At 43.3% G+C, this 26,377-nt stretch overlaps 1 protein-coding gene across 2 annotated transcripts in view; it reads right to left on the bottom strand.

Moving 5' to 3' along the window:
• LOC134339467 (collagen alpha-1(XI) chain-like) overlaps positions 1–26,020 on the bottom strand; it is a 394,099-nt gene extending 368,079 nt beyond the window's left edge. For both annotated transcript variants that reach the window (XM_063036004.1, XM_063036005.1), the window contains exon 1: positions 25,572–26,020. In XM_063036004.1, coding sequence (XP_062892074.1) covers positions 25,572–25,674 — 103 coding nt within the window. In that variant the 5' untranslated portion in view covers positions 25,675–26,020. The remainder of the gene's footprint in view (positions 1–25,571) is intronic.
• Positions 26,021–26,377: the final 357 nt, after the last annotated feature.

Genomic DNA, 26,377 nt, shown 5'->3' with positions numbered 1-26,377 from the left:
TAGTGCAAAGTACTTGAAGTACTCATAATGATGCTGAACTGTAGTGATTGAAGCCATGCTGGCTAGTGCAAGATATGTATGGTTGAAGGGAAGTAGCTGATCTCGAACCTGATGGTTTGGAGCTTCGGGCTTCTGTACCCCCTGCCTGAGGTAAGTGTGAGAAGATGGTATGGCCTGTGTGGTAAACTATATATGTTGTAACTGGGTTACCTGTCTGGACACGCCCCTCTGCTGACTGCTCCTGTGGCCCCTCCCACAGACCCCTGAATAAAGGCGATTGTGCCATTGCTCCTCCTCTCAGTCCAGGGGCAGATACTCAACATGGTGGAGGTCACATTTTACTGTTAATAAAAGCCGTTCAGTATTTACTGTACTTCCAGTCTTCTGGAGTTATTGATGGTGCATCAGCCTGGATGAGGGGAGATCCTTGATGATAGGTGTTGGCTTCTTGAGTCAGAAGCTCCTGTAGGTACTTCTGTTGGTAGGGAGGAACGTGTGAGTGATGTACTGGGTTAAATCCACACAATTCTCCACAGCTTCTTGCATTCCTACACATTTGAATTACTGTATTAAACCTAAAGGGAGCCGGAAAAATATTTGAAAGCGTAGAATTTGTCGGCTGGTAGAGAGAGACAATGTACCTCCTGCCCAATGTAGCTGCAAGCAGATGGCACATGAGGATCGTTGCCTTCTTTAGGCATCCCCTCCTGTAGGTACACGGGATGAAGCAAAGCAATAGCTCCACTGCATTTGCTGCGCTCGGATGCAATGGTAACACTGGTGCCTCTCTTCCTTGATGACACACCTATCCCCTCCCAACCCCGATGCTTCATCAAAAGAGCTCTTCGGTGAATAGGCTCTTACTGTGAAATTCAGCTTATGGTGTGTTGGGTGAAAGCACTGTGTCAAGCCAAAAAACAGAATTTTTTTTTGTTTTCACCTTTCAAGATGTCCAAAGTAATGCTTGTACCATTACATAATAGTCACTGCTGTGATGTAGCTAATTTAGCAGCCCATATATGACAAAAGCCATAGGAGAATTAGGCCATTCAGCCCATCGAGTCTGTTCCACCATTCGATGACTTATTTACCCCTCTCAACCCCATTCCCCTGCCTTCTTCCTGTAAGCTTCGATGCCCTGACTAATTGAGAACCATTCAACCTTCACTAACACAGCAAGCCTCCATAAATTACAGAGGCATAATCTGGGGAGGAGGGTATTGAATTAGGCAAATTTAACTACTTCCTCCAGGAGTTTCACACCACCTTTTGAAAAGAGCAGGAACCAATATGTGCAATATGGGAATTGTGAGACCATAAGAAATAGAAATCAGCCATCTGGCCCCTAGAGATCGAACAAGATTTCAGATTTAGATTTTTATTCCATGTACACCAAAGCATTGCAGTGAAATGCATCATTTGTGTTCAGAACTGACACACCCAAGGGCATACGAGAAGCAGTCAACATGTCATGCTAACATAGTATACCCACGATGCTCGGCAGAACAGAACAGACAACAACAACATACATAGTAACAAAGCAACAGCAAAACAACCCCCAATCCTCCCTCCCCTACACACATTCACATCCTCTAAGCCCAGGACTGGCCTTCTCCTTCAGCCCCCATCAGCTTGCCTCAAGGTCACTTTAGAACAGAGATCTGGAGGAATTCCTTTAGCCAGAAGCTGGTCAATCTGTGGAATCCATTCCACAGATGGCTGTAGAGGCCAAATCGTTGGATACACTTAAAGCGGAGGTTGATAAGTTCTTGATTAGTAGGGGCATCTAAAGTTATGAGAAGGCAGGAAAATGGGATTGAGAAGGATAATAAATCAGACATTATGGAACGGCAGAGCAGACTCAATGGACCAAATGGCTTAATTCTTCAGGAAAAGACCCCAATAAAAGAGAAAACAAAAGAAGGATTCTTGAACCATCTGGTGGCATACGTAAGAGCTGCTATCTGATACCCACGTCCAGCAGTTGGGCAATATCACCAGTGTAAAGATGAAATAATTCAATTTTTTGAAATACAAGGGAGTCATGGATTGGGCAGAGCAAACGTCCGTGAACAAGGAGCACGGTAGCACAGTGATTAATTTAGCAGATGAGTTACCAGAGTTCTGATCCATTGATCCAGAAACAAGAATCCAATCCAACCGTGACAGCTGGGAAATTAATTCAAGGAATTACATAAAGTTGAAATTTGAAATTTAAAATTTAAAGCTAACCTCAGCAACGGTAACCGTGAAACTGCTGGACTGATAAAACCCCATCTGGTTTGCTAATGTTCTTCAGCAAAGGGAATCTGCCATCATTACCCAGTCTGCCCAGATGGGTTACACACTGAGGTAGTAGTTTATGACGTGCCTGAAGTACCCTGAAACTTCCTCCTTAGTAATGGATCTAGCATCTTACCGCCCACTGAAGTCAGACTAACTGGCCTATCATTTCCTGTCTTTTGTCTTCCTCCATTCTTAAAGATTGAGACTAGGTTATTGACACTGTGACAGCATTATACTAAACACTATGGTAACGCGTGCCACCCTCACCTCTAACTAAAGGGCAGAGCAGGTTCAAATGGCAAACTCCTGCTGATTCACAACCAACTCCAGTCCCAATTTCCCACCCAAAAAAAGTCTGTTTGCAGGATTGGATGTTATTAAAACTCCATGTACTCCCTGGGGGATTTTGATTAATTTAAGCACCTTTTCAAGATCACGTCACTCCAGGGAATAAAGGTTTGTCCTGGCCAAACTCTCCTGATAACCCAGTCCCTTGAGCCTTGGCAATATCCTTGCTGGGAAGTGCATGGGGCTATGATGACTTCCAATTCTGCAGACCTATCGCCTCTTAATGCTATATTTCAGTGCACATCATTGGAAGAATAGTTGTGACCAAACATATTACTCAAGGAATAGAACAGTAAGATACTGGAATTCCATACATTTTCTAGGAAGGGGAATGGATCCCAATTGGCTTAACCCTCCTTCCTTGGACAAGGCTGGGCAGAAAATGTCAAAGTATATGCATTTCTATAACTATGTAGAGGTTTATGACCATTTATACACAGCAAGGTCTCAGAAAAGCAATGGGACAATAACCAGCAAATTCCCTGCTCAAGTTTGGAATCGTTTTCCTCTATCTGATGAACCAGACCTAGATCTTGATTTAACCTTCCAATTGTCCGTGTGATATTTCCCTGGCACAGCACTAAACTATCACTTATAGAGTCATAGAGCCCAGCAGCACAAAAAAAGGCTTTTTGGCCACCTGTTATCCTACTCAGTCCCATCAACCCACGCTCCATACTGCCCCTGTCCACGTACTTACACAAACTTTCCTTCAATGTTGAAATGGAACCCACATCCACCAGTTCCTCTGACAGCTCATTCTACACTTGCACCACCCTCTGAGTGAAGATGTTCCCCCTCAAGTTTCCTGTAAGCACAGTGGATTCTGGTTTATTGGGACACATCGGGACCAGTATTTTTGGCCCAATTAAGCAACAGTCCCAACTAACCAAAGCTTCATGGAAATAGTTAAAAACGTATAAAGTTCTAACCTATTCAACCTTTCCATGTAACTCAGATCCTCAATCCCAGCAACATCTTTGTAAATTTTCTCTTTAAATCTTATTGACATCTTTCCTGTAAGTAGGTGACCATAAATGCACAAATACTCCAAATTTGATCTCATCAACATCCTAGACAACTTCAACATAACATCCCACCTCCTGCACTCATTGCATAGTTTCATGAAGGACAATGGGTCAAAAGATCTCCTTACAACCCTATTTACGTGTGACTCTCCAGATCACTCCACTCATACACTCAAATGGCCATTTTCTACAGGACACATCCAATAAGGTGACAACTGAGCGAACTTCAGTATGTCTCTGGTCTTCTGCTGCTGTAGCCCATCCACTTCAAGGTTCAACATGTTGTGCATTCAGAGATGCTCTTCTGCACATCACTGTTATAACGTGTGGTTATTAGAGTTACTGTCACCTTCCTGTCTGCTGGAACCAGTCTGGCCATTCTACACCGACTCTCTCATTAATGAGGTGTTTTCACCAACAGAACTGCTGCTCACTGGATTTTTTTTGTTTTACACCCCATTTGCCGTAAACTCTACAGACTGTTGTGCGGGAAAATCCCAGGAGATTGGCAGTTTCTGAGATACTCAAACCACCCTGTCTGGCACCAAAAGTCGTTACATGGTCAAAGTCACTTAGATTACATTTATTCCTCAGTCTGATGTTTGGTCTGAACAACAACAAACTCGAGTATGTCTGCATGCTTTTACCCATTGCATTGCGGCCACATGATTGACTGATTAGATACCTAAACTAAAGAGCAAGTGTACAAGCGTACGAGTGTATCTCTGAAGTCAGACTTGAATCCATAATTTTCTGACTCAGAGACACGTGTGCTGCCCTTGAATTCACCAAACGAGTGCAGAAACTGCTTCAGTGTTTTAAGGGAAGGCAGGGTTCATTGTTTTATAGTGAAAATACACAATTAAGCTCAGGAGTTCTTTTTAAGTGTTTTAACAATCCTTTTAGATTTATTCAAATTTTTCAACTACAATATTTCTCACCATTGTTTATCTGTGTCTGAGAACATCTTTGAAATTGTCAATCCAACAGCTGAAATTTCTTCCTGGCACCTGTCCCTTACCTCCCACCAAACCAACAATATTAGCCTCTCTTAGCAGCTTAAGTATGTTGTCTGAAGCATGCTGTCACCTTTACTGCTGTGTTAAAACACAACCAGAAACACTTCGGAGTGCTTAATATTAATCAGAAAGTCACAAGATCAGTTCCACCCAGCAAGAATCCCAGGCTGATGGTACACAGCACCTCGGAATTCTCCAAAGAGCTATTGGCAAAGATAAAGGCCCTTTCAGGTCAATGGTAAATATACAATGGCACGAATGATGAAGCAGTGAATATTCCCAGTGTTCTGATAAATGTTCCTCACTCACCCTAACAACTAGCAGCACATTAATTGCCCTTCCTAGTGTATGTTGCTTGCAAGTACTTTCCACACTAATGTTGACTTACCCAGTGTATGGAATGAGAAGCAATTGGCTGTGAATTTCACGTGAGAAGCTGAAAAGAACACAAGCCTGTCTTATTGTAGGAGTTTGTTGGCTGTTGTGGGTGATAGAATGTGGAACAGCACCTCAACCCACGAAGTTCACCATAGCCAAGCCCTCCCTCCCACATGGCTCTCTATTTTTTTCAATGTAAGAAGTATCATAGGAAAGATAGAGGTGTACAAGATATTAAGAGGAATAGATAGAGTGGACAGCCAGCACCCCTTCCCCAGGGCACTACTGCTCAATACAAGAGGACATGGCTTTAAGGTAAGGGGTGGGAAGTTCAAAGGGGATATTAGAGGAAGGTTTTTACACTCAGAGAGTGGTTGGTGCGTGGAATGCACTGCCTGAGTCAGTGGTGGAGGCAGATACACTAGTGAAGTTTAAGAGACTACTAGACAGGTATATGGAGGAATTTAAGTGGGGGGTTATATGGGAGGCAGGGTTTGAGGGTTGGCAACCGAAGGGCCTGTACTGTGCTGTACTATTCTATGTTCTAAAGATGGATGATACTGCTGAAGAGGTAGCTGGTTTACAAGTGTAGCAAGGAGAGTCTGTCGAAAGGGCCTAATTGCAGTCAACAGGATGAGTTGCAAAGCAAAAGGCAGACAAATTCAAAAACGTTGAATACAGGATTGAACCTGTTATATTTGAATGCGCACAGTATACGGAGCAAGGTCAATGAACTTGTCGCACAGTTAAAGTTGGCATCTGTGATGTTGTGGGCATCACTGAATCATGGCTGAAAGAAATTATAGCTGCAAGCTTAATGTCCACGAATACACACTGTATCAAAAGGACAGGCAGGAAGGCAGAACAGGCAGCGTGGTTCTACTGGTAAAAAAAAATGAAATCAAATCATTAGAAAGAGGTGACATAAGATTGGAAGGTGTTGAATCATTGTGGGTAGAGCTAAGGAATTGCAAGGGTAAAAAGACCCTGAGGGGAGTTATATACAGACCCCCAAGCAGTATCAAGGATGTGGTCTACAACTAACAAAGGAAAATAGAAAATGCATGCCAAAAGGGCAATGTTACAATAGTCATGGGGGGTTTCAATATTCAGGTAGATTGGGAAAATCAGGTGCTGGATCCCAAGAGGTAATTTACAGAACGCCTACGAAATGGCTTTTTAGAGCAGCTCGTGGTTGAGCCCACTAGGGGATCAGCTATTCTGGATTGGGTGTTGGGCAATGACCTGGAATTGATTAGCGATCTTAAGGTAGAAGAACCAGTAGGGGCAAGTGATGATAATATGATCAAATGCAGTACGTAATATAATCAAGCACAGGATGAAATTTGAGAAGGAGAGGAGAAAGTCAGATGTATCAGTATTACAGTGGAGTAAAGGAAATTACAGAGGCGTGAGAAAGGAGTTGACCACAGTTGCTTGGAAAAGAACATTGGCAGGAATGACAGCAGAGCAGAAATGGCTGGAATTTCTGGATGCAATTGGGAAGCACAGGAAATATACATCCCAAAGAGGAAGAAGTATTCTAAAGGAAAGGTGACACCACCGTGGCTAACGGGAGAAGTCAAACCAACATAAAAGACAAAGAGAAGCCATAAAATAGTGCAAAAATTAGTGGGAAGTTAGAGGATTGGGAAGCTTTTAAAAACCAACAGAAGGCAACTAAAAACATTATTAATAAGGAAAAGCTGAATATGAAACAAAGGTAGCCAATAGTATTAAGGAGGATACCAAAAATTTCATCAGATACATAAAGTGTAAAAGAGAGGCAAGAATGGATATCAGACTGCCAGAAAATGATGCTGGAGAGGTGGTGGGGTGGGGGGAACAATGAAATGGTGGATGAACTGAATAGCATTTCACATCAGTCTTCACTGTGGAAGGCACTAGCAGTATAGTGGAAGTTCCAGAGTGTCAGGGGTCAGAAGTGTGTTACGTTGCCATTACTAGGGAGAAGCTTATTGGGAAACTGGAAGGTCTGAAGTTAAGTGAGTCACCTGGACTAGATGGTGTACACCTCAGGGTCTGAAAGAGCTGGCTGAAGAGACTGTGGAGGCATTAGTAATGATCTTTCAAGAATCACTTGATTTTGGAATGGTTCCTGACGACTGGAAAACTGCAAATGTCACTCCACTTTTCAAGAAGGGGGAGAGGCAGAAGAAAGGAAATTACAGGCCAGTTGGCCTGACCTATGTGGTTGGAAAAATGCTGGAAGCGATTGTTAATGATGTGGTTTCGAGCTACTTGAAGGCACATGATAAAACAGATTGTAGTCAACATTGTATCATCAAGGGACATTCTTGCCTAACAAATCTGTATGAATTCTTTGAAGAAATATCAAGTAGGATAGAAAAAAGAGAATCGGTGGATGTTGTGCTGGGATTTTCAGAAATCTTTTGACAAGGTGCCACATATGAAACTGCTTAACAACCTACGAGCCCACAGTATTACAAGAAAGATTCTAGCATGGATAAAGCCGTGGCTGATTGCCGGGAGGCAAAGAGTGACAATAAAGGGGGCCATTTCTGGTTGGCTAATGGTTTACTAGTGATGTTCTGCAGGGGTTTATGTTGGGCCACTTCTTTTTACATTATATCTCAATGACTTGGATGATGGAATTGATGGCTATTTTGCAAACTTTGCGGATGATACAAAGATAGGTGGAAAGGCAGGTAGTTTTGAGGAAGTAGAGAGGCTACAGAAGGACTTAGACAGATTAGGAGAGTGGGCAAAGAAGTTGCAGATGGAATACAGTGTCAGGAAGTGTATGCTCATGCCCTTTGGTAGAAGAAATACAAGGGTAGACTATTTGCTAAATGGATAGAAAATTCAAAAATCTGAGGCACAGAGGAACTTGGGAGTTCTTGTGCGGATTGAGTCTGTGGTGAGGAAGGCAAATACAATGTTGACATTCATTTTAAGAGGACTAGAATATGAAGTCAAAGATTTTTTTATTGCCCCTCCAATAGTTACAGGGACATCACGGAGCAGATAGGGAGGCAGGTTCTGGAATGGTGCAATAATAATAGAGTTGTGTGATGGGAGATTTTTACTTTCCTAATACTGACTGGCATCTCCTTAGAGCAAAGGGTTTAGATGGGATGGAGTTTGTTAGATGTGTTCAGGAAGGTGTCCTTATTCAACCTGGAGATAAGCCAACTAGAGGAAAGGCTGTACTTGATCTGGTATTGGGAAATGAACCTGGTCAGGTGTCAGATCTCTTGGTGGAAGAGCATTTTGGAGGTAGTGATCACAACTCTATCTCCTTTACCATTGCACTGGAGAGGGAGAGGAACAGACAATTTGGGGAAACATTTAATTGGGAAAGGGGGAAATATGATGCTATTAAGCAGAAAGTTGTGAACATAAATTTGGAGCAGATGTTCACAGGGAAATGCACGGCAGAAATGTTTCTACGTAGGTATGATCCAGAAACAGCGAAAGGATGGTAGGGGGAAAAAAACCATGGTGTACAAAGAATGTGGAAAATCTAGTTAAAAAGAAAAGCTTACAAAAGGTTCAAGAAAATAGGTTCTAGAAAATTACAAGGTTGCCAGGAAGGAGTTTAAGAATGAAATTAGGAGAGCTAGAAGGGACCATGAGAAGGCCTTGGAGAGCAGGATTAAGGAAAACCCCAAGGCATTCTACAAGTATGTGAAGAGCAAGAGGATGAGCTGTGTGAGAATAGGACCAATCAGAAGTGGCAGTGGAAACGTGTGCATGGAGTCGGAGGAGGTAGTGGAGGTATTAATGAATTCTTTGCTTCAGTATTCACCAGGGAAAAGAATCTTGGCAATTCTGACTTACAGCAAACTGAAACCCTTGAGCAGAAAAACATTAAAAAAGAGGATGTGCTGGAACCTTCGAAAAGCATTAAGTTAGGTAAGTCGCCAGGGCCGGACTAGATATACCCCAGGCAACTGTAGGAAGTGATGGAGGAGATTGCTGAGACTCTGCCGATGATCTTTGCATCATCAACAGACATAGGAGAAGTACCGGAGGATTGGAGGGTTGTAAATGTTGTTCCCTTGTTCAAGAAAGAGAGTAGAGATAACCCAGGAAATTATAGACCAGTGAGTCTTACTTCAGTGGTGGGCAAGTTGTTGCAGAAGATCCTGAGAGGCAGGATTTATGAACATTTGGAGAGGCATAATATGATTGGGGATAGTCAGCATGGATTTCTGAAGGGCAGGTCGTGCCTTATGAGCCTGACTGAATTCTTTGAGGATGTAACAAAACACATTGATGAAGGTAGAGCAGTGGATATAGTGTATGTGGATTTCAGTAAGGAATTTGATAAGGTTCCCCATGCAAGGCTCCTTCAGAAAGTAAAAAGGCATGGAATCCAAGGAGACCTTGCTTTGTGAATCCAGAATTGGCTTGCCCACAGAAGGCAAAGGGTGGTTGTAGGTGGTTTGATTTCTGCATGGAGGTCGGTGAACAGTGGTGTTCCACAGGGATCTTTTCTGGGACCCCTCCTTTTTGAGACTTTTATAAATGACCTGGATAACGAAGTGGAAGGCTGAGTTAGTAGCTTTGCTGATACCTCAAAGGTTGGGGATGTTGTGGATAGTCTGGAGGGTTGTCAGAGTTATCGATACAGCAGGACATCGATAGGATGCACAACTGGGCTGAGAAGTGGCAGATGAAGTTCAATCCTGATAAGTGTGAAGTGGTTCATTTCAGTAGGTCAAATTTGAAGACAGAATATAGTATTAATGGTAAGACTCTTGGCAGTGTGGAGGATCAGAAAGGTCTTAGGGTCCGTGTCTATAGGACACTCAAAGCTGCTGTGCAGGTTGACAGTGTTGTTAAGAAGGCGTATGGTGTCTTGGCATTCATCAACTGTGGGATTGAGATCAAGAGCAGTGAGGTAATGTTACAGCTATACAAGACCTTGGTCAGACCCAACTTGGAGTACTGTGTTCAGTTCTGGTCACCTCATGACAGGAAGGATGTGGATACTACAGAGAAAGTGCAGAGGAGATTCGCAAGGACGTTGCCTGGATTGGGGAGCATGCCTTATGAGAATAGGTTGAGTGACCTTGGCCTTTTCTCCTTGGAGCGACGGAAGATGAGAGGTGACCTGATAAGGTGCAAAAGATGATGAGAGGCATTAATCATGTGGATGGCCAGAGGCTTTTTCCCAGGACTGAAATGGCTAACATGAGGGGGCATAGTTTTAAGGTGCTTGGAAGTAGGTACAGAGGGGATGTCAGGGGCAAGTTTTTCCACACAGAGAGTGGTGGGTGCGTGGAATGCACTGTCGGCGATGGTGGTGGAAGCGGATACAATAGGGTCTTTCAAGAGACTCCTGGATAGGTACATAGAGCTTAGAAAAACAGAGGGCTATGCGATATGGAAATCCTAGGCAGTTTCTAGAGGAGGTTACATGGTTGTCAGAACAATGTGGACCGAAAGGCCTGTAATGTGCTGTAGATTGCTATGTTTTGTGTTCTATGTCTATGTAATGTTGAGACTTTATAAAGCATTGCTGAGGTCTCACAGAGTACGTGAACCGTGTAGGCCCCTTATCTTAGAAAGGATGTGCTGACACTGGAGAGGGTTCAAATGAAGTTCGCAAAAATTATTCCAGGATTGAATCGCTTGTCAAATGAAAAGCATGTGATGACTCTGGGCCTGTATCCACTCTAATTCAGAGATTGAGGGGTAATCTAATTGAAACCTCTTGATTGTTGACAGGCCTTGATAGAGTGAATGACAAGAGGATTTTTCCTATGCTGGGAGAGTCTAGGACCAGAATAGAGGAGCATATTCATACTTTATTGATCCCGGGAGAAATTGGTTCTAGAACCAATCCTTCTAGAACAGAGATGAAGAGGAATTGCTCTAACCAGAGAGTGGTGAATCTGTGGAATTTGTTGCTACAGGCAGCTGCGGAGGCCAAGTCTTTATGTATATTTAAGGCAGAGCTTGATAGCTTCTTGATTGGCCAGAGCATGAAGGGATATGGGGAGAAGACAGGAGATTGAGGCTAAGAGGAAAAATCAATCAGCCATGATGAAAAGGTGAAGCAAACTCAATAACGAAAAGGCCTAATTTTCCTATATCTTATATTATGGTCAGTGGTGAAGGGACCAGTGTGAGGAGATGGACAGGTGAGGAAAGAGGTAAGGTGATGGGGACAAGTGGATCAGGAGGAGAGAGAAAAAAGAGAAAAAGGACAGAGAGGGAGCAGTTACTAGATGTTTGAGATTCAATATTCATGCCGCCAGGTTGGAGACTACCCAGGCAGAATATCAGACGGCATTCCTCTGAGTTGTGTTTTGCCTTGGTAGCAGAGGAGGCCAGGTATAGACATGCTCTTGTGGGAATGGGAAGGAGAATTAAAATAGGCCAAGAGCACTACAGCACAGAAGCAGATCCTTTCACCCATCCAGTCCATGCTGAACTGAAAGCTCTATTGGTAAAGAAAGCATCAAATCAGTAGAAAGATGTGACATAGCATTGGAAGACGTTGAATCCTTGTGGGCTGAGTTAAGAAGCTACAAGGGTAAATGACCCTGATGGCAGTTATATGCAGGCCTCCAAACAGTAGCTGGGATGCAGATCACAGATCACATTGGGAAATAGATAAGGTGTGTCAATGGGCTGGCTGGTGGCACAACGACATCGGCGTCGGACCCGGTTCGAAACTAGTCGGGTCTGCTCCCGAGTACACTTTCCATCTGTGCCGGGTTGAGTGTTGAGATCGCAACTCGATCTCGTAAAATAAAACGCCTGTGTGAGGAGTGTCTCTCTCTCTCTCTCTCTCTCTCTCTCTCTCTCTCTCTCTCTCTCTCTCGCTCCGTGTCTTGTAAAAGTCATGAAAAGGATATCATCACGGACGCATGCACGGACACACAGACGCACACGCACACACCAAAAAGTGTGTCAAAAGGGCAATGTTATGGTAGTCATGGGAGAGTGCAACATGCAAATCGATTGGGAAAATCAGTTTGGAATTAGATCTCAAGAGAGTGAGTTTGTTGAATGCCTATGAAATGGCCTTTTAGAGCAGATTATCATTGAGCCTAGTGGGATCAGCTATACCGATTTGGTGTTATGTAATGAAGCAAGGCTATTAGGGAGTTTAAGGTAAAGGAACCCTTAGGAGACAGCAATAATAATATGATTGAGTTCAACTTGAAAGTCTGATGCAGCAGTATTTCAGTGGAGTAAAGGAAATTACAATGGTGTGAGAAAGAAGTTGGCCAAACTAAATTGGAAGGAGATGCTGGCAGGTATGACAACAGTAGGAATGGGGTGAGTTTCTGGGGAAAATGAGAAAGGTGCAGGATAGATGTATTCCAAAAACAAAGCAATACTCAAGTGGCAAAATAGTAAAACCATGGCTGACAAGGGAAGTCAAAGCTGACGTAAAAGTAAAAGAGAGGGCATACAACAAAGCAATAACGACCAGGAAAATAGAAGATTAGGAAGCTCATAAAAACCTACAGACAGGAACTAAAAGAATACTTAGGAGGGACAAGATGCAATATGAAAGCATCCCAGCAAACAATATCAAGATGGATAGAAAAAGCTTTTTCCAAGTATATGAAAAATAAGAGAGAGATGAGAGTGGATATAGGATTGCTAGAAAATGAGGCCGGAGAAATAATAACAGGGGACACATAGATGGCAGATGAACTAAATGAGTATTTTGCATCAGTCATCACTGTGGAAGACACTTGCTGTGTGCCAGATGTTGAAGGGTGTGAGGGAAGAGAAGTGGGTGCAGTTACTATTAAAGAGAGAGGGTGCTCAAAAGGGTGAAAGACCTAAAGGTACATAAGTCACCCAGACCAGATGAACTGCACCCTAGGGTTCTGAAAGAGGCAGTGGTAGAGATTGTCGAGACCTTAGTAATCATTGGACTCTGGAATAGTTCGGAAGACTGTAAAATTGCAGTTGTCACTCCACCTCTGAGTCCTGAGCTCCCTCTCTACTCCCTAAACTCTCACGACTGTGTTGCCACTCATAGCTCCAACCTGCTGATCAAATTTGCAGATGACAGGACATGGATAGCCCTTATTTCCAATAATGATAAGATAATCTACAGAGGAGAAGTCAATGCCCTAACACAGTAGTGCCAAGAAAACAACCTCTCCCTCAATGCTGAAAAAACGAAGCAGTTGATTGTGGATTACAGGAGGAACAGAGACAGGCTTGTCCCTATTGACACCAATGGCACTGCAGTTGAGAGGGTGAGTAGTTTCAAGTTCCTCAGTATATACTTCACCGAGGATCTCACCTGGACTGTACATACCGGCTGTGTGGTGAAGAAAGCACAACAGCACCTCTTTCACCTTAGATGGGTGAGGAAGTCTGGCATGAATTGCCAAATCTTCAGGACTTTCTACAGGGGCACCATCAAGAGCATCCTGACTGGCTGTATCACTGCTTGGTATGGGAACTGTACTAGCCTCAGTCACAGGGGACTGCAGAAAGTGGTGCGGACAGCCCATCAAATCCGTGGATGTGAACTTTCCTCTATTCAGGCCATTTACAGCAGCAGGTGCATAAAAAGGGCCCAGAGGATTATCAGGGACTCCAGCCATCCCAACTACAAACTGTTTCAGCTGCTACCATCTGGCAAATGGTACAGCAGCATTAAAGCCAGGATCAACAGGCTCTGGGACAGCTTCTTTCACCAGGCCATCAGATTTACAAAAAATACATATTGATCTGATTACATATCTGACTGGACATTGTATCTAACTATACATATGTGTATACAAAACAATTCTGTATACAATCTTAGTGTTTGACAATATCTTCCCACCCTTCACTTCCTTATTGCTTGTACATTGCGATGGAGACGCAACATAAAAATTTTTATGCCCTCATGTTGTGAGATGGATGTAAGAAATAAAATAAATTCTATTCTATTCTTTAAGAAAGGAGGCAGGCAGCAGCAAGGAAATTATAGACCAGTTAGCCTGACATCAGTGGTTGGGAAGATGTTGGAGTCAATTGTTATGGATGAGATTATGGAGTACTTGGTGACACAGGACAAGATGGGACAAAGTCAGCATGGTTTCCTTCAGGGAAAATTTGCCTGAAGAACCTGTGGAATTCTTTGAGGAAATTACGAGTACGATAGATAAAGGGGATGTAGTGGATGTTGTATATTTGGATTTTCAGAAGGCCTTTGACAAGGTGCCTCATATGAGGCTGCTTAGCAAGTTAGAGCCCATGGTATTACAGGAAAGTTATTAGCATAGTTAGGGCATTGGCTGATAGGTAGGAGGCAGTGAATGGGAATAAAAGGATTCTTTTCTGGTTGGCTGCCAGTGACTAGTGGTGTTCTACAGGGGTCGTTATTGGTACCACTTTTTATGCTGTATATCAATGATTTAGATGATGGAATAGACAGCTTTGTTGTCAAGTTTGCAGATGATACAAAGATTGGTAGAGGAGCAAGTAGTGTTGAGGAAACAGGTAGGATGCAGAAGGACTTAGACAGATTAGGAAAACGGGCAAGAAAGTGGCAAATGAAATAAAATACTGGAAAATGCATGGTCATGCACTTTGGTCAAAGAAATAAATGTGTAGATTATTTTCTAAATGGGGAGATAATCCAAAAATCTGAGATGAAAAGGGACTTGGGAATCTTTGTGCAGAACACCCTAAAGGTTAACTTGCAGATTAAGTTGGTGGCGAGGAAGGCAGATACAATGTTATCATTCATTTCAAGAGGTTTAGAATACAAGTGCAGGGATGTGATGCTGAGGATTTATAAGGCCCTGGTGAGGCCTCACTTTGAGTATTGTGTAGAGTTTTGAGCTCCTCATCTCAGAAAAGATATGCTGACATTGGTGAACGCAGCAGGCCAGGCAGCATCTCTAGGAAGAGGTCCGGGGTCCTGACGAAGGATCTCAGCCTGAAACGTCGACTGCACCCCTTCCTAGAGATGCTGCCTGGCCTGCTGCGTTCACCAGCAACTTTTATGTGTGTTGCTTGAACTTCCAGCATCTGCAGAATTCCTGTTGTTGGCTGGCATTGGAGAAGGTTCAGATGCAGTTCACAAGGATGATTCGGGGGATGAAAGGATTATCGCGTGAGGAACGTTTGATATCTCTGGATCGGTACTTGCTGGAATTTAGAAGGACGGGGGGGATCTCATTGAAACTTTTCAAATGTTGAAATACTTAGGTAGAGTAGATGTGGAAAGGGTGTTTCCCATGGTCGGAGAGTCTAGGACAAGAAGGCAATGCCTCAGGATAGAGGGAAGTCCATTTAAAACATCAACGAAGAAAAATTTCTTTAGCCTGAGGGTAATGAATTTGTGGAATTTGTCACACAGGCAGGTGGAGGCCATGCCATTGAGTGCATTTAAAGCACAGATTAGCCGTGGCACCAGAAGTTATGGAGAGAAGGCCGGGGAGTGGGGCTGTGGAGGGTGAAAAAAAAAGGATCAGCCATTATTGAATGGCAAAGCAGACTCAATGGGCCACATGGCCTAACTATGCTCCTATTTCTTATGGTCTTTATGGTCTAATCATCTGCCTAGTCCCATCGACCCTCACTGGAACACAACCCTTCATACCCCTCCCATCCATGTACCTATCTAAATTTTTCTTAAGTACTGAAATCGAACCTGCATCTATCACTTATCACTCTCACCACCCGCTGAGTTCTAGTTTTAGTCTCACCCAATCTCTGAAAAAAAGCCTACTTGCATTTAGCCTTACAATGTCCCACATAATTTGTATTTCTCTATCAAATCTCCTTTCATTCTCCTATACTCTGGGAAATATAGTCCTAATCTATTCAACCTTTCCATATAACTCAGATCCTCAAGACCCAAGTGACTGGCCCTTAAACAGAAATTCCTTTACTCACATGGCTGTGAACTTTTGGATGTCTTTACCTCATGGGTATCTACTCACAATATTCAAAATCTTGGCTGATGGAATTTTTGATGCTTTGAGGAATTGGATGAAATGGACAGTGAACAGAAGGTGAGTTTACAGCTATGACAATCACCTGCTTTTCAAACCTTTCATCTTACATTCTGATCCAGTGCTGAAGCTAGCCTGCCTCACGACAAAAGCCAAACCTGCCCAAAGGTAAACTTGGCTCCGACCCAAAAACCTCCAGGAGCCAGAGGAGAAAGTGATAATAGTCTAATTTAAACCCTTCTGAATTTTAAATACACCCACAGACGACGCTTACTTGAGGATAGTGAAATTAAGATTACTTTGCTGAGTAAAAGACTTCAAAATTACTGAAATCACTGAAGGCTTACGAATGAAATTTGTCAATTATCTGTCTAGTGCTGGCCAAAATACACCCTACTAATAAGATAAAATAAAAGCTTATTTATCCCAAAAGAAATTATCGTTGCAAGCAACACATATCAAAGTTGCTGGTGAACGCAGCAGGCCAGGCAGCTTGAATTTCCAGCATCTGCAGAATTCCTGTTGTTTTTGTTATTGTTGCAAGGTTGCTCAGTCAGAAATATATACTTTAAAATACAAAATGTAAGCATTGAGGTACAAAAAAATACAAAATATACATTAAAAAGTTATAATGCTAAATAAAGAAATGAAAGCAAAGACTTGTATACTTGAGGAGGAGGAGTTGTAGAATCTTACAGCCACAGGGAGAAAGATCTCCTGTTGTGTTCAATGATACACCTCGGTGGAGTCAGGCTGTTACTAAAGGTGCTCCTCTGTTTGTCCTGTACGTCATGGAGGGGACAGGAGGGATTGTCCATAACGCTCTGTAGCTTCTGCAACATCCTCCCCTCAGACACGACCACCAGGGAATCCAGTTCCACCCCCAGAACAGAACCAGCCTTCCTGACAAACTCATCGGTCTTCTTGGCGTCAGCAGCTCTCACCCTGCTGCCCCAGCAGACCGCAGTGTAGAATAGAATGCTGGCCACCACTGAGTCCTAGAACATCTGCAGCAGAGTACAGCAGACGTTGAATGACCAGAGCCTCCTTAGAGTATAATCAGTTCTGTCCCTTCTTCTACAGAGCTTCTGTATTTTTAACACCAGTCTAGTTTATTGTCCGGGTGAGTTCCCAGGTACTTGTAGTTCCGGACGACTTCCACATCTGTTTTCTTGATGGAGATGGGAATACAGGGTGTTTTCACCTTCCTGAAGTCCACCTCCCACTCCTTTGTCTTAGTGATGTTGAGGTACAGGTGATTCCGTCCACACCACTCAACACAGCTGTCCACCACTCTTCTGTGTTTAGCCTCTTGCCCCCAGCTGATACAGCCCACGACTGCCAAATCATCCGAAAACCTCTGCAGGCGGCAGGGCTCTGAAGTCCGAAGGGTAGACAGTGAACAGGAAGGGGAACAGGACAGTCCCCTGAGGTGCCCCTGTGCTGCTAACCACGGTATCCAATACAGAGTTCTGACAGGTAGTCTGTAATCCAGGATCTCCGTGAGTAAAGCACGTTGTATGGTGTTAAATGCACTGGAGAAATCAAAGAACATGATTCTTACAGTGTTACCTGGCTCATCCAGATGGGTGAGCGCCAGTTGAAGCAGGAAGATAATGGTGTCGTCAATTCCAATATGTGGTTGGTAACTGAACTGCAGGGGTTCCAGTGATGGATTTTCAATGGCCAGAGATGGTTCAGGACCAGTCTTTCTAATGATCTCATAACATTTCATAACAATAATTTAAATACACAATATTTTTGGCAGATAAAAACATAAAACCTTCTCTGACACAATAAAAAACATTAGACCAAAAGACATAGGGGCAGAATTAAGCCATTCAATCCATCAAGTCTGCTCCGCCATTCCATCATGGCTGATTTATTATCCCTTTCAACCCCATTCTTGTCTTCTGCACATAACCTTTGACAACCTTTCACCCTCTGCTTTAAATACACCCAATGACAGCCACCTGCGGCAATGAATTCCACAGATTCACCACCCTCTGGCTAAAGAAATTCCTCCTCATCTCTGTTCTAAAGGGACACTTCTTTTAATCTGAGGCTGTGAAAAAAAAGGTTTTAATGTATGTGGAACAAGTGGGAAATGAAGACATGCATAGCTGTAGCTACCAACAGAATTTCTGTATTTTATTATATTTTCTTTACCGATACAGCGCGAAACCAACCCTTCCGGCCTTCGAGCCATGCTGCCCCAGCAACCCTTGACAAACCCAATTAACCCTAACCTAATCACGGGACAATTTACAATGACCAATTCACCTCCACAGCACATCTTTGAGGTATAGAACGAAACTTTGGACCCAGAAAAAACCCACAGAGTGGACACACAGGGACTCCTTACAGAACAGCGTCAGAATTGAACTCTGAATAGAGCAGCAGTAACATCGTCATAACCTCTACGCTACCATGGAGCCTGATGGTACCTTCACATATCCTTTTAAATATCCCTTTTAGGCCACCTCATATACTCCGTACAACAAGGAAAAACTCCAAGGTTCGAGCAGCGTCTTTGCTAGGAAATGTATTGCCATCATTTTGGTTTCAAAACCCTGCATCAGGACTGAGATTGGGAAGGACAGACAGCCGGTATAAAGATGAGGGAGGGGTGCTGAGGATGGATTCTGAGGTATTTGGTGGCCTGAGCAGGGGTGGGATGGCAGGTAGGTGATGCCAAGCAGGGGAGGAGAACATGGCGGCTTTGGGAAACAGTGGCAGGTGTGTTCTTCCATGAGATAATTTGTTGCTCCAGGATCTGCAATCCCTTGTGTATCCACTCAGCTATGCATTCACCATGCTCTACAGTAACGGGAAAATGCTTATCAAAGAACAAGAAAAATGGGAACATTCTTTGTTCTTCAAAGGATAAAGCAATAGGTTTGTGTGGGAGAGGAGATAGGACTACAACAATGTCTCCCCCAAAAGGTGACATTCCCAGCAGTAGGGCGTCCTTCAGTACCGCACTGGGAGTGTAAGCAAAGACTCCAATTTGGCTTAAGTCCCTAATACTCAAGAGAAACATGCCACTCCCTAACATGAGCTTTAGAATTGGACCAAGAGACTAAGAAGTGCTTTCTGGAAATAACCAAAAAGTAGCAATGGTGAGGGTGGAGAAAGCAGACGAGGGCTAAGAGCTGGAATTGATTTTGCTTGTGTGACCCTGCAGAGGCAAAAACAACAGCTCTCTCCCCTTCTAAATAACTCTGTCAAGTGGAATTTCACACATGTAACATACGGGCCAATTGGCAGAGCTGGAAGACTGGTGGCACCTTGCCCTGGAATGAGTCAGCGCAGACGCGAGAGGGGAACAGAGCAGTGCAGGAAGACGTTGCAAATGAAGATGCAAAGAATCTTCCTTAAATGGAAGTAGACTTGTTTCTCAAAATCCAAAATAAAATAAAAATCTCATTCATTTTAATAGGTTATCTTCACAAAGTCTGGGCTGTCTGATTTACTACATGCTATAAATTGCCACCCGTTGTGGGGAGCACATCAGCTTTCACTCTAATGCAGGAAACCACTGCCAAACCACCATTGAAAATTCTGAGTGATACATACTTCATCAGCCACCTGCTCTTGTAGAAGGCTTACTTCACTGAACTAATGAGCCAAAGACAAGAATGGGAGATGGGTGTGCAGCTGGGAAGTGGTGCCCTTCCAGTGTGGGAAAAGGAAACACTAAATCTGGCTTCTGCCATGTCTTTAATAAAACAAGATGCATCGGAACTCCTCAGGAGAAAAGTATTCTCGGGCAGGTTTCCTTCACTGAACTCCCCACCACCCATCACAGCAGTGTGCTATAAGCAGCTCTTCAAACGATGGACTGTTTCCACTCCATCTCCACTGCATTCTGACATGCACTACAGAAAAGAACAGATGGATCCTGCAGGAGGTTTCGACTGCTGCTACAGAGCTTAGTTGGCCTAACCTGATGCTGAAGCACGACGCAACAGACCAGAAACATTACACAGAGTCCTCAGCATTTTCAAGGACCACTCCTATCCTCCCACAATCTCAATGACCTACTACCGCAGTAAATGAACAAGGTCTGTTAGTCTGGGTAACAGCTTCTTCCACCAGGCTGTGAGACTTCTGAACACCCTAGTACACACCATCTATGACAGCGGCAGTGACAGTAATACCGTTGTGTATTTTACTGTAGGTTGTTTGTACACTTTATGGCAATGTACATCGACAGTATTATTTTCCATCTGTTAATATTATTTGATGTGCTGTATGTATGTACTGTGTTTTACACCTTGGTCACTGAGAAACATTGCACGTTTTACCTTGGTCACTGAGAAACATTGCACGTTTCACCTTGGTCACTGAGAAACATTGCACGTCTCACCTTGGTCACTGAGAAACATCGCACGTCTCACCTTGGTCACTGAGAAACATTGCACGTTTCACCTTGGTCAGAGAAACATTGCACGTTTCACCTTGGTCACTGAGAAACATTGCACGTCTCACCTTGGTCACTGAGAAACATTGCACGTCTCACCTTGGTCACTGAGAAACATTGCACGTTTCACTTTGGTCACTGAGAAACATTGCACGTCTCACCTTGGTCACTGAGAAACATTGCACGTCTCACCTTGGTCACTGAGAAACATTGCACGTTTCACCTTGGTCACTGAGAAACATTGCACGTCTCACCTTGGTCACTGAGAAACATTGCACGTCTCACCTTGGTCACTGAGAAACATTGCACGTTTCACTTTGGTCACTGAGAAATATTGCACGTTTCACCTTGGTCACTGAGAAACATTGCACATTTCACCTTGGTCACTGAGAAACATTGCACGTTTCACCTTGGTCACTGAGAAACATTGCACATTTCAGCTGTGTACGTACATGTGAATAACCACAAACTTGAACTTGAAGCAGAGATGTCAATCACCACTGCTGATGTAAGCTTCCTTGCTAACAGTTCCATCATACTGTATTCTCACTTCTACTCCTAATGTCCCGATACCTGGATCAAGAATAAACTGTTCAAGGATGGATTTCAATGTAACATTGAAATTTATTCAGCTTTATTGCTTCAATAGGCTCACCTGCTGCTCATCACGAAGGGTCTACACAATTTCTGAATCAGAATTGGGTTTGTTATTACTGACATACCTCCTGAAATTTGTTGTTTTGTGGCAGTAGCATAGATGCACAACATTAAAAAATTACTACAAGTCACAAACAATTATTAAGCAGTGCAAAAGAGAAATTGTGAGGAAGTGTTCATGGACCATTCAGAGATCTGAGTGCAGCGGGCAAGAAACTATTCATAAAAAACTAAGTATGGGGCTTCAGACTCCTGGGTTTTATTCTGCTGTTTAGACCATCACTGTAGTTATTCTCCAAAAACATGGGCAGGGAACACACAACTGAAATGGGTTGCAATGATCCCTGTCCTCCTGTACACCTGAGTCATGGAACACATTCAGCAAGCAACTTCAAACACCAGGAATATAATGCCTCCACAGTAACTTCCCAAGAATGTTAGCAACCTCTCCCAGCCTAACATCAATCAGCTCTGATGAAAGAGCCTTATCTCTTTATGCCAAACACCAGACGTGAAAAAGGCACCCTACTCCAAGCGGGTACCATATGGACCCAGGAAACTACTCAAGGATATCCTCAACTCCTCCGTCACTGACTCATGAAGAGACAAGGTTTATTTGTCACAGGTACATCAGAACATTCAGTGAAGTATGTCATCGTTCAGAATAAACATCAGAATGGGGAAGAAATGTGATCCAAGTGGAATGATTATTGAAGCAGCAGCTTGAGTACTATAGAAACTGCTGAACTCCTGATATTTTCACACACAATGGTCTATAGATTAGGAGTTCCAAATCTGACATCCACGGACCCCTTGCTTAATGGTGGGGATGGATGGCATAAAGAAGGTTGGGAACCCCTGCTCTAGAGCTTACAGAGTCACAGTCATAGTCATACTTTATTGATCCCGGGGGAAATTGGTTTTCATTACAGTTGCACCATAAATAATAAATAGTAATAAAATCTTCTACCAAAGTGCATGACCACACACTTCCCGACACCATTCCTTCAGTAATATCTGCCACGTTTTGCCCACTGTCCTATTTTGTCTAAGAGTTCTGCATCCTCTCTATTTCCTCGAAACTACCTGTCCCTCCATCTATCTTCATATCATCTGCAAACTTTACAACAAAGCCATCAATTCCATCATCCAAATCATTCACATACAATGTAAAAGGAATCAATCCCAACACAGACCCCTGTGGAACACCACTAGTCACTGGCATCCAACCAGAAAAGGCTCCCTTTATTCCTACATTTTGCCTCACGCCAGTCACCCACTGCTTTATCCATGCGAGAATCTTTCCTGTAATACCATGGGCTCATAGTTTGTTAACCAGCCTCATGTGTGGAACCTTGTTCAAAGGCCTTCTGAAAATCCAAGTATAGTACGCAACTTCAACCCATTCTCCTTTGCCTATACTCCTTGTTACTTCTTCAAAGAATTCCAACAGATTTGTCAAGCAAGATTTCCACTTGAGGAAACCATGCTGACTATGGCCTATTTTAACATCTTCCTCCAAGTACCCTGAAACCTCATCTTTAACAATTGATTCTGACATCATCCCAACCGTAGGGGTCAGATTAAACGGCCGATAACTTCCTTTCTTCAGTCTCTCCTCCTTCTTGAAGAGTAGAGTGATATTTATAAGTTTCGAGTCTTCAGGAACGATTGCAGAATCAAGTGATTCTTGAAAGATTACCAATGTCTCCACAATCTCTTCAGCCACCTCTTTCAGAACCCTGAGGTATACACCATCTGATCCAGGGGACTTATCTACCTTCAGACCTTTCAGTTTCCCAAGAATATTCTCCCTATTAATGGTAACTTGACAGACTTCAAGACCCCTGCGCACACCGGAACTTCCACCATACTGCTTCTGTCTTCCACAGTGAAGAATGATGCAAAATATTTATTCAGTTCATCCGTCATTTCCTTGTCTCCCATTACCACCTCTCCAGCATCGTTTTCCATCAGTTTGACATCCATTCTCTCATCTCTTTTACACTTTATGTATCTGAAGAAACTTTTGGTATCCTCTTTAATATTATTCACTAGCTTACTTTCATATTCCATCTTTTCCTTTTTAATGACTTTTTTTAGTTGCCTTCTATTGGTTTATAAAAGCTTCCCAATCCTCTGACTTCCCACTAATTTTTGCTCTATTATATGCCCTCTCTTTGGCTTTTATGTTGGCTTTGACTTCTTTTGTTAGCCATAGTTGGGTCATCTTGCCTTTAGAATACTCCTTCTTTGGGATGTATACATCCTGTGCCTTCTGAATTGCTTCCAAAATTCCAGCCAATGCTATTCTGCCATCATCCCTGCCAGTGTTCTCTTCCAATCAATTCGGTCCAACTCCTCTCTCATGCCTTTGTAATTCCCTTTATTCCACTATAATATTGATGCATCTGATTTTAGTTTCACCTTCTCAAATTTCAGTGTGAATTCGAGCATATTGTGATCACCCTCTCTTAAAGGTTCTTTTACCTAGCTCCCTATTCAATTCTGGTTCATTGCACAACGTGCAATTCAGAATAGCTAATTCGCTCGTGCTATCTCGGAGGCATTCGAGAACTTCCCTCTCTTGGGATCCAGCATCAACCTGATGTTCCCAATATTCAGCTAGATTGAAGCTGCATGACTATTGTAACATTGTCCTTTGGCATGCATTTTCTATCTCCATTGTAATTCATAAACCACATCCTTACTACTGTTCAAGGGTCTGTATACATCTTCCATCAGGGTCTTTATACCCTTGCAATTTCCTTAGCGCTATCCACAATGACTCCACACTTTCCAACTGTATGTCACCTCTTTCTAATAATTTGATTTCATTTTCTACTGACAGAGTCATTATCACACCCTCTGCCTTCCTGCCCGTCCTTTTCATACAATGTGCATCCTTGAATCAGACATGGATAGCATAACAGGCCATTCAGCCCATTGAGTCTATTCCCACTATTTACACTGAGCCTACATAAATTCTATTTACCCAGCCCCCCGCCTTCCCACACACAGTCTGACGTTATGAATTAAATGCATTTGGGAGAAGAATAACTCGTTCGCATTCTTTTTCAGGAATAGGAGGCTATTCAGCCCCTCTAGACTGTTCTATCTATCAGTGTGAACTGCAAAGCTCGACGCTGGTCTATTTTACTAGCGCACTGGACAAGCGACATCACAAGCTTTGTGTGTTTGTGGAAGCCGGGACGCTCCAGCAGGAGCCGGACGGCAGGCTGACGCACTGTCCACACCAGGTACTTAATCCGTTACTATTATTTGTGACATCACCGCATTCTCGTCGAAATTGTGTGGGAAGCTCAACTCGTACAAGCAAGGCAACCCCTGTCTGAACCTCCCCGCACTATACACAGCCGGAAAGTGGATTAATTAAAGGCACGTCATGGGCGAGGGCGGACTCAAACCCTAGTTTCCCACATCAAGTTCAGCACCATGCAAGTACATTTGAAACCAATATGCGTGCCGGACGCACATGCTACGGTCTGTGACCCGGGCTGGAGACGTCTGCAAACCCTGAACTTTGTGTCTTTCACAAAAGCGTGACACCTGGATTCTGCATTCTTCAAGACAGTGAGACCAGACCTGGATTAAAGAGGGGAATCAAGCTTGCATTTACCCTAACCCATACCGTCCTGACATCCTAACACCCCCATATTGCAAGCAAACTTTAATAGAATATGACTTAATGTAAACAGCAGCACAGGGTCTGATCTCGCTTGGACAGTGTCCGAAGGGAACTCCATTAACCCCGGCGCGCTATACAAAAGCCATGTTCAAACACTTGAGGTGGAATTAGAATGGCATTCCATTTGTAAATAAACCCCAAAAGAAAATTAACTGAACACTCACTGTTTGCAAATTTCCCCAAATCCTCAAACAGTTCCAATTAAAGTGATTCTGCAACAAAACCCGGCTGTTACTTGTAAACGTCATTTGCAAACCACTACAGATTTCACGTGCATCGTCTAAGTGACATGGGATTGTAAGTAATAACAGCGCGCATAGTCATTGCAAAATTTGCGAACGAATCGACCAATTAATCCTGGCCCCTGCATCACAGCAGTCTTCCCTTGCCCCTGGGAAGAGACGCTGCCCATTACAACCTTGTCACATTTCATCGTGACCTCGTCGGCAACGGCACCCAGAGGTAACGGAACAGCGACAGGTCAGAGTTCCAGGGCTAAACAGTAAATTTCCCCGGTAAACAAGTAAGATGGAGGCACGAACATCAATATTAATATAAATGACATTGAAAAGGTGAAAACTTACCCCGTTCTCCAAGAATAAAGTATTAAAGAGCCCCAAAATTTTGACCTATGGACTTCGGGTAATTTACATAGTATTCATCCATTCTTCATGTCCTGTCATGTATTTGATCGATTTGCAAAAAAAAAATTAAGTGCCAGCCGCGGTGCAGTAGCCTATGGTGTGTTACAGATGCTTTTAAAACATTCTTTCTTGTTGCAAAAAACTCGCTTACCTGTTGGATTAGTTGAACACTGGTGCAGTACTGTGGCCATTAAAATAACGCCGGCTCCCATAAACCAACTTCTCGACTTCCGACACCCCATCTCCAATGACATGAACTTCCAGGAGATACTGACAATTCCTCCCCCAAACCAGCTTTCTTGGTAGGACCACTTGTTAGGGTTCCTGAGCGGGCATGTATCTGTTCATGAGTCCTATAGACCCGTTTAGTTGTTACAAAGTTAGCCTCCCTTTCTCTCTCTCTCTCTCTCTCCCCCACGTCCTGTCTGGGCACTGATTAAATCAGTGTTTCTCTATACATTTTTTGAGGAGGTGGGGACTGGGAAGAGATGAGTGTTTGTTTAAAAAAATAATGTCTGGAAAAGTTACAGCCTTTTTTCCCCCTTCTCTGTGACGATATATTGAAGTCTGGCGAGAGAGAGAGAGAGATCGTCCAGTCGATCGCATTAACACTGACAAAAGCCCAGCAAATGAAAGCTGGGGCCTTACAACCTAACCCGCTGGGCTGCCAGTAAAACTAATCTCCTCTCTGATTGGTCCAAAGTTCGCTGCACCTCAACTTCAAAACGGTCATATTCCCTTGTTAGTTTCCCCGGAAAAGCAAGTTTGGTGGTTCTGCGGTGCTTTAGGAGTTTTGTAAAGGGGAAAACAAATGGTTTTAGATAGTAGTGCTTATTGCGACTTGAAGAGGCATTTCCTTACTAGATAATTCACAGCATGATACAAAGGTATCACAAACACGAGAAAATCGGCAGATGCTGGAAATCCAAAGTAATACACACAAAATGCTGGAGGAAC

This window comes from Mobula hypostoma, chromosome 29 (assembly GCF_963921235.1).
Source record: "Mobula hypostoma chromosome 29, sMobHyp1.1, whole genome shotgun sequence".
In the NCBI taxonomy this organism is placed as follows: domain Eukaryota; kingdom Metazoa; phylum Chordata; class Chondrichthyes; order Myliobatiformes; family Myliobatidae; genus Mobula; species Mobula hypostoma.
This window is presented reverse-complemented; position numbering and strand designations above follow the sequence as displayed.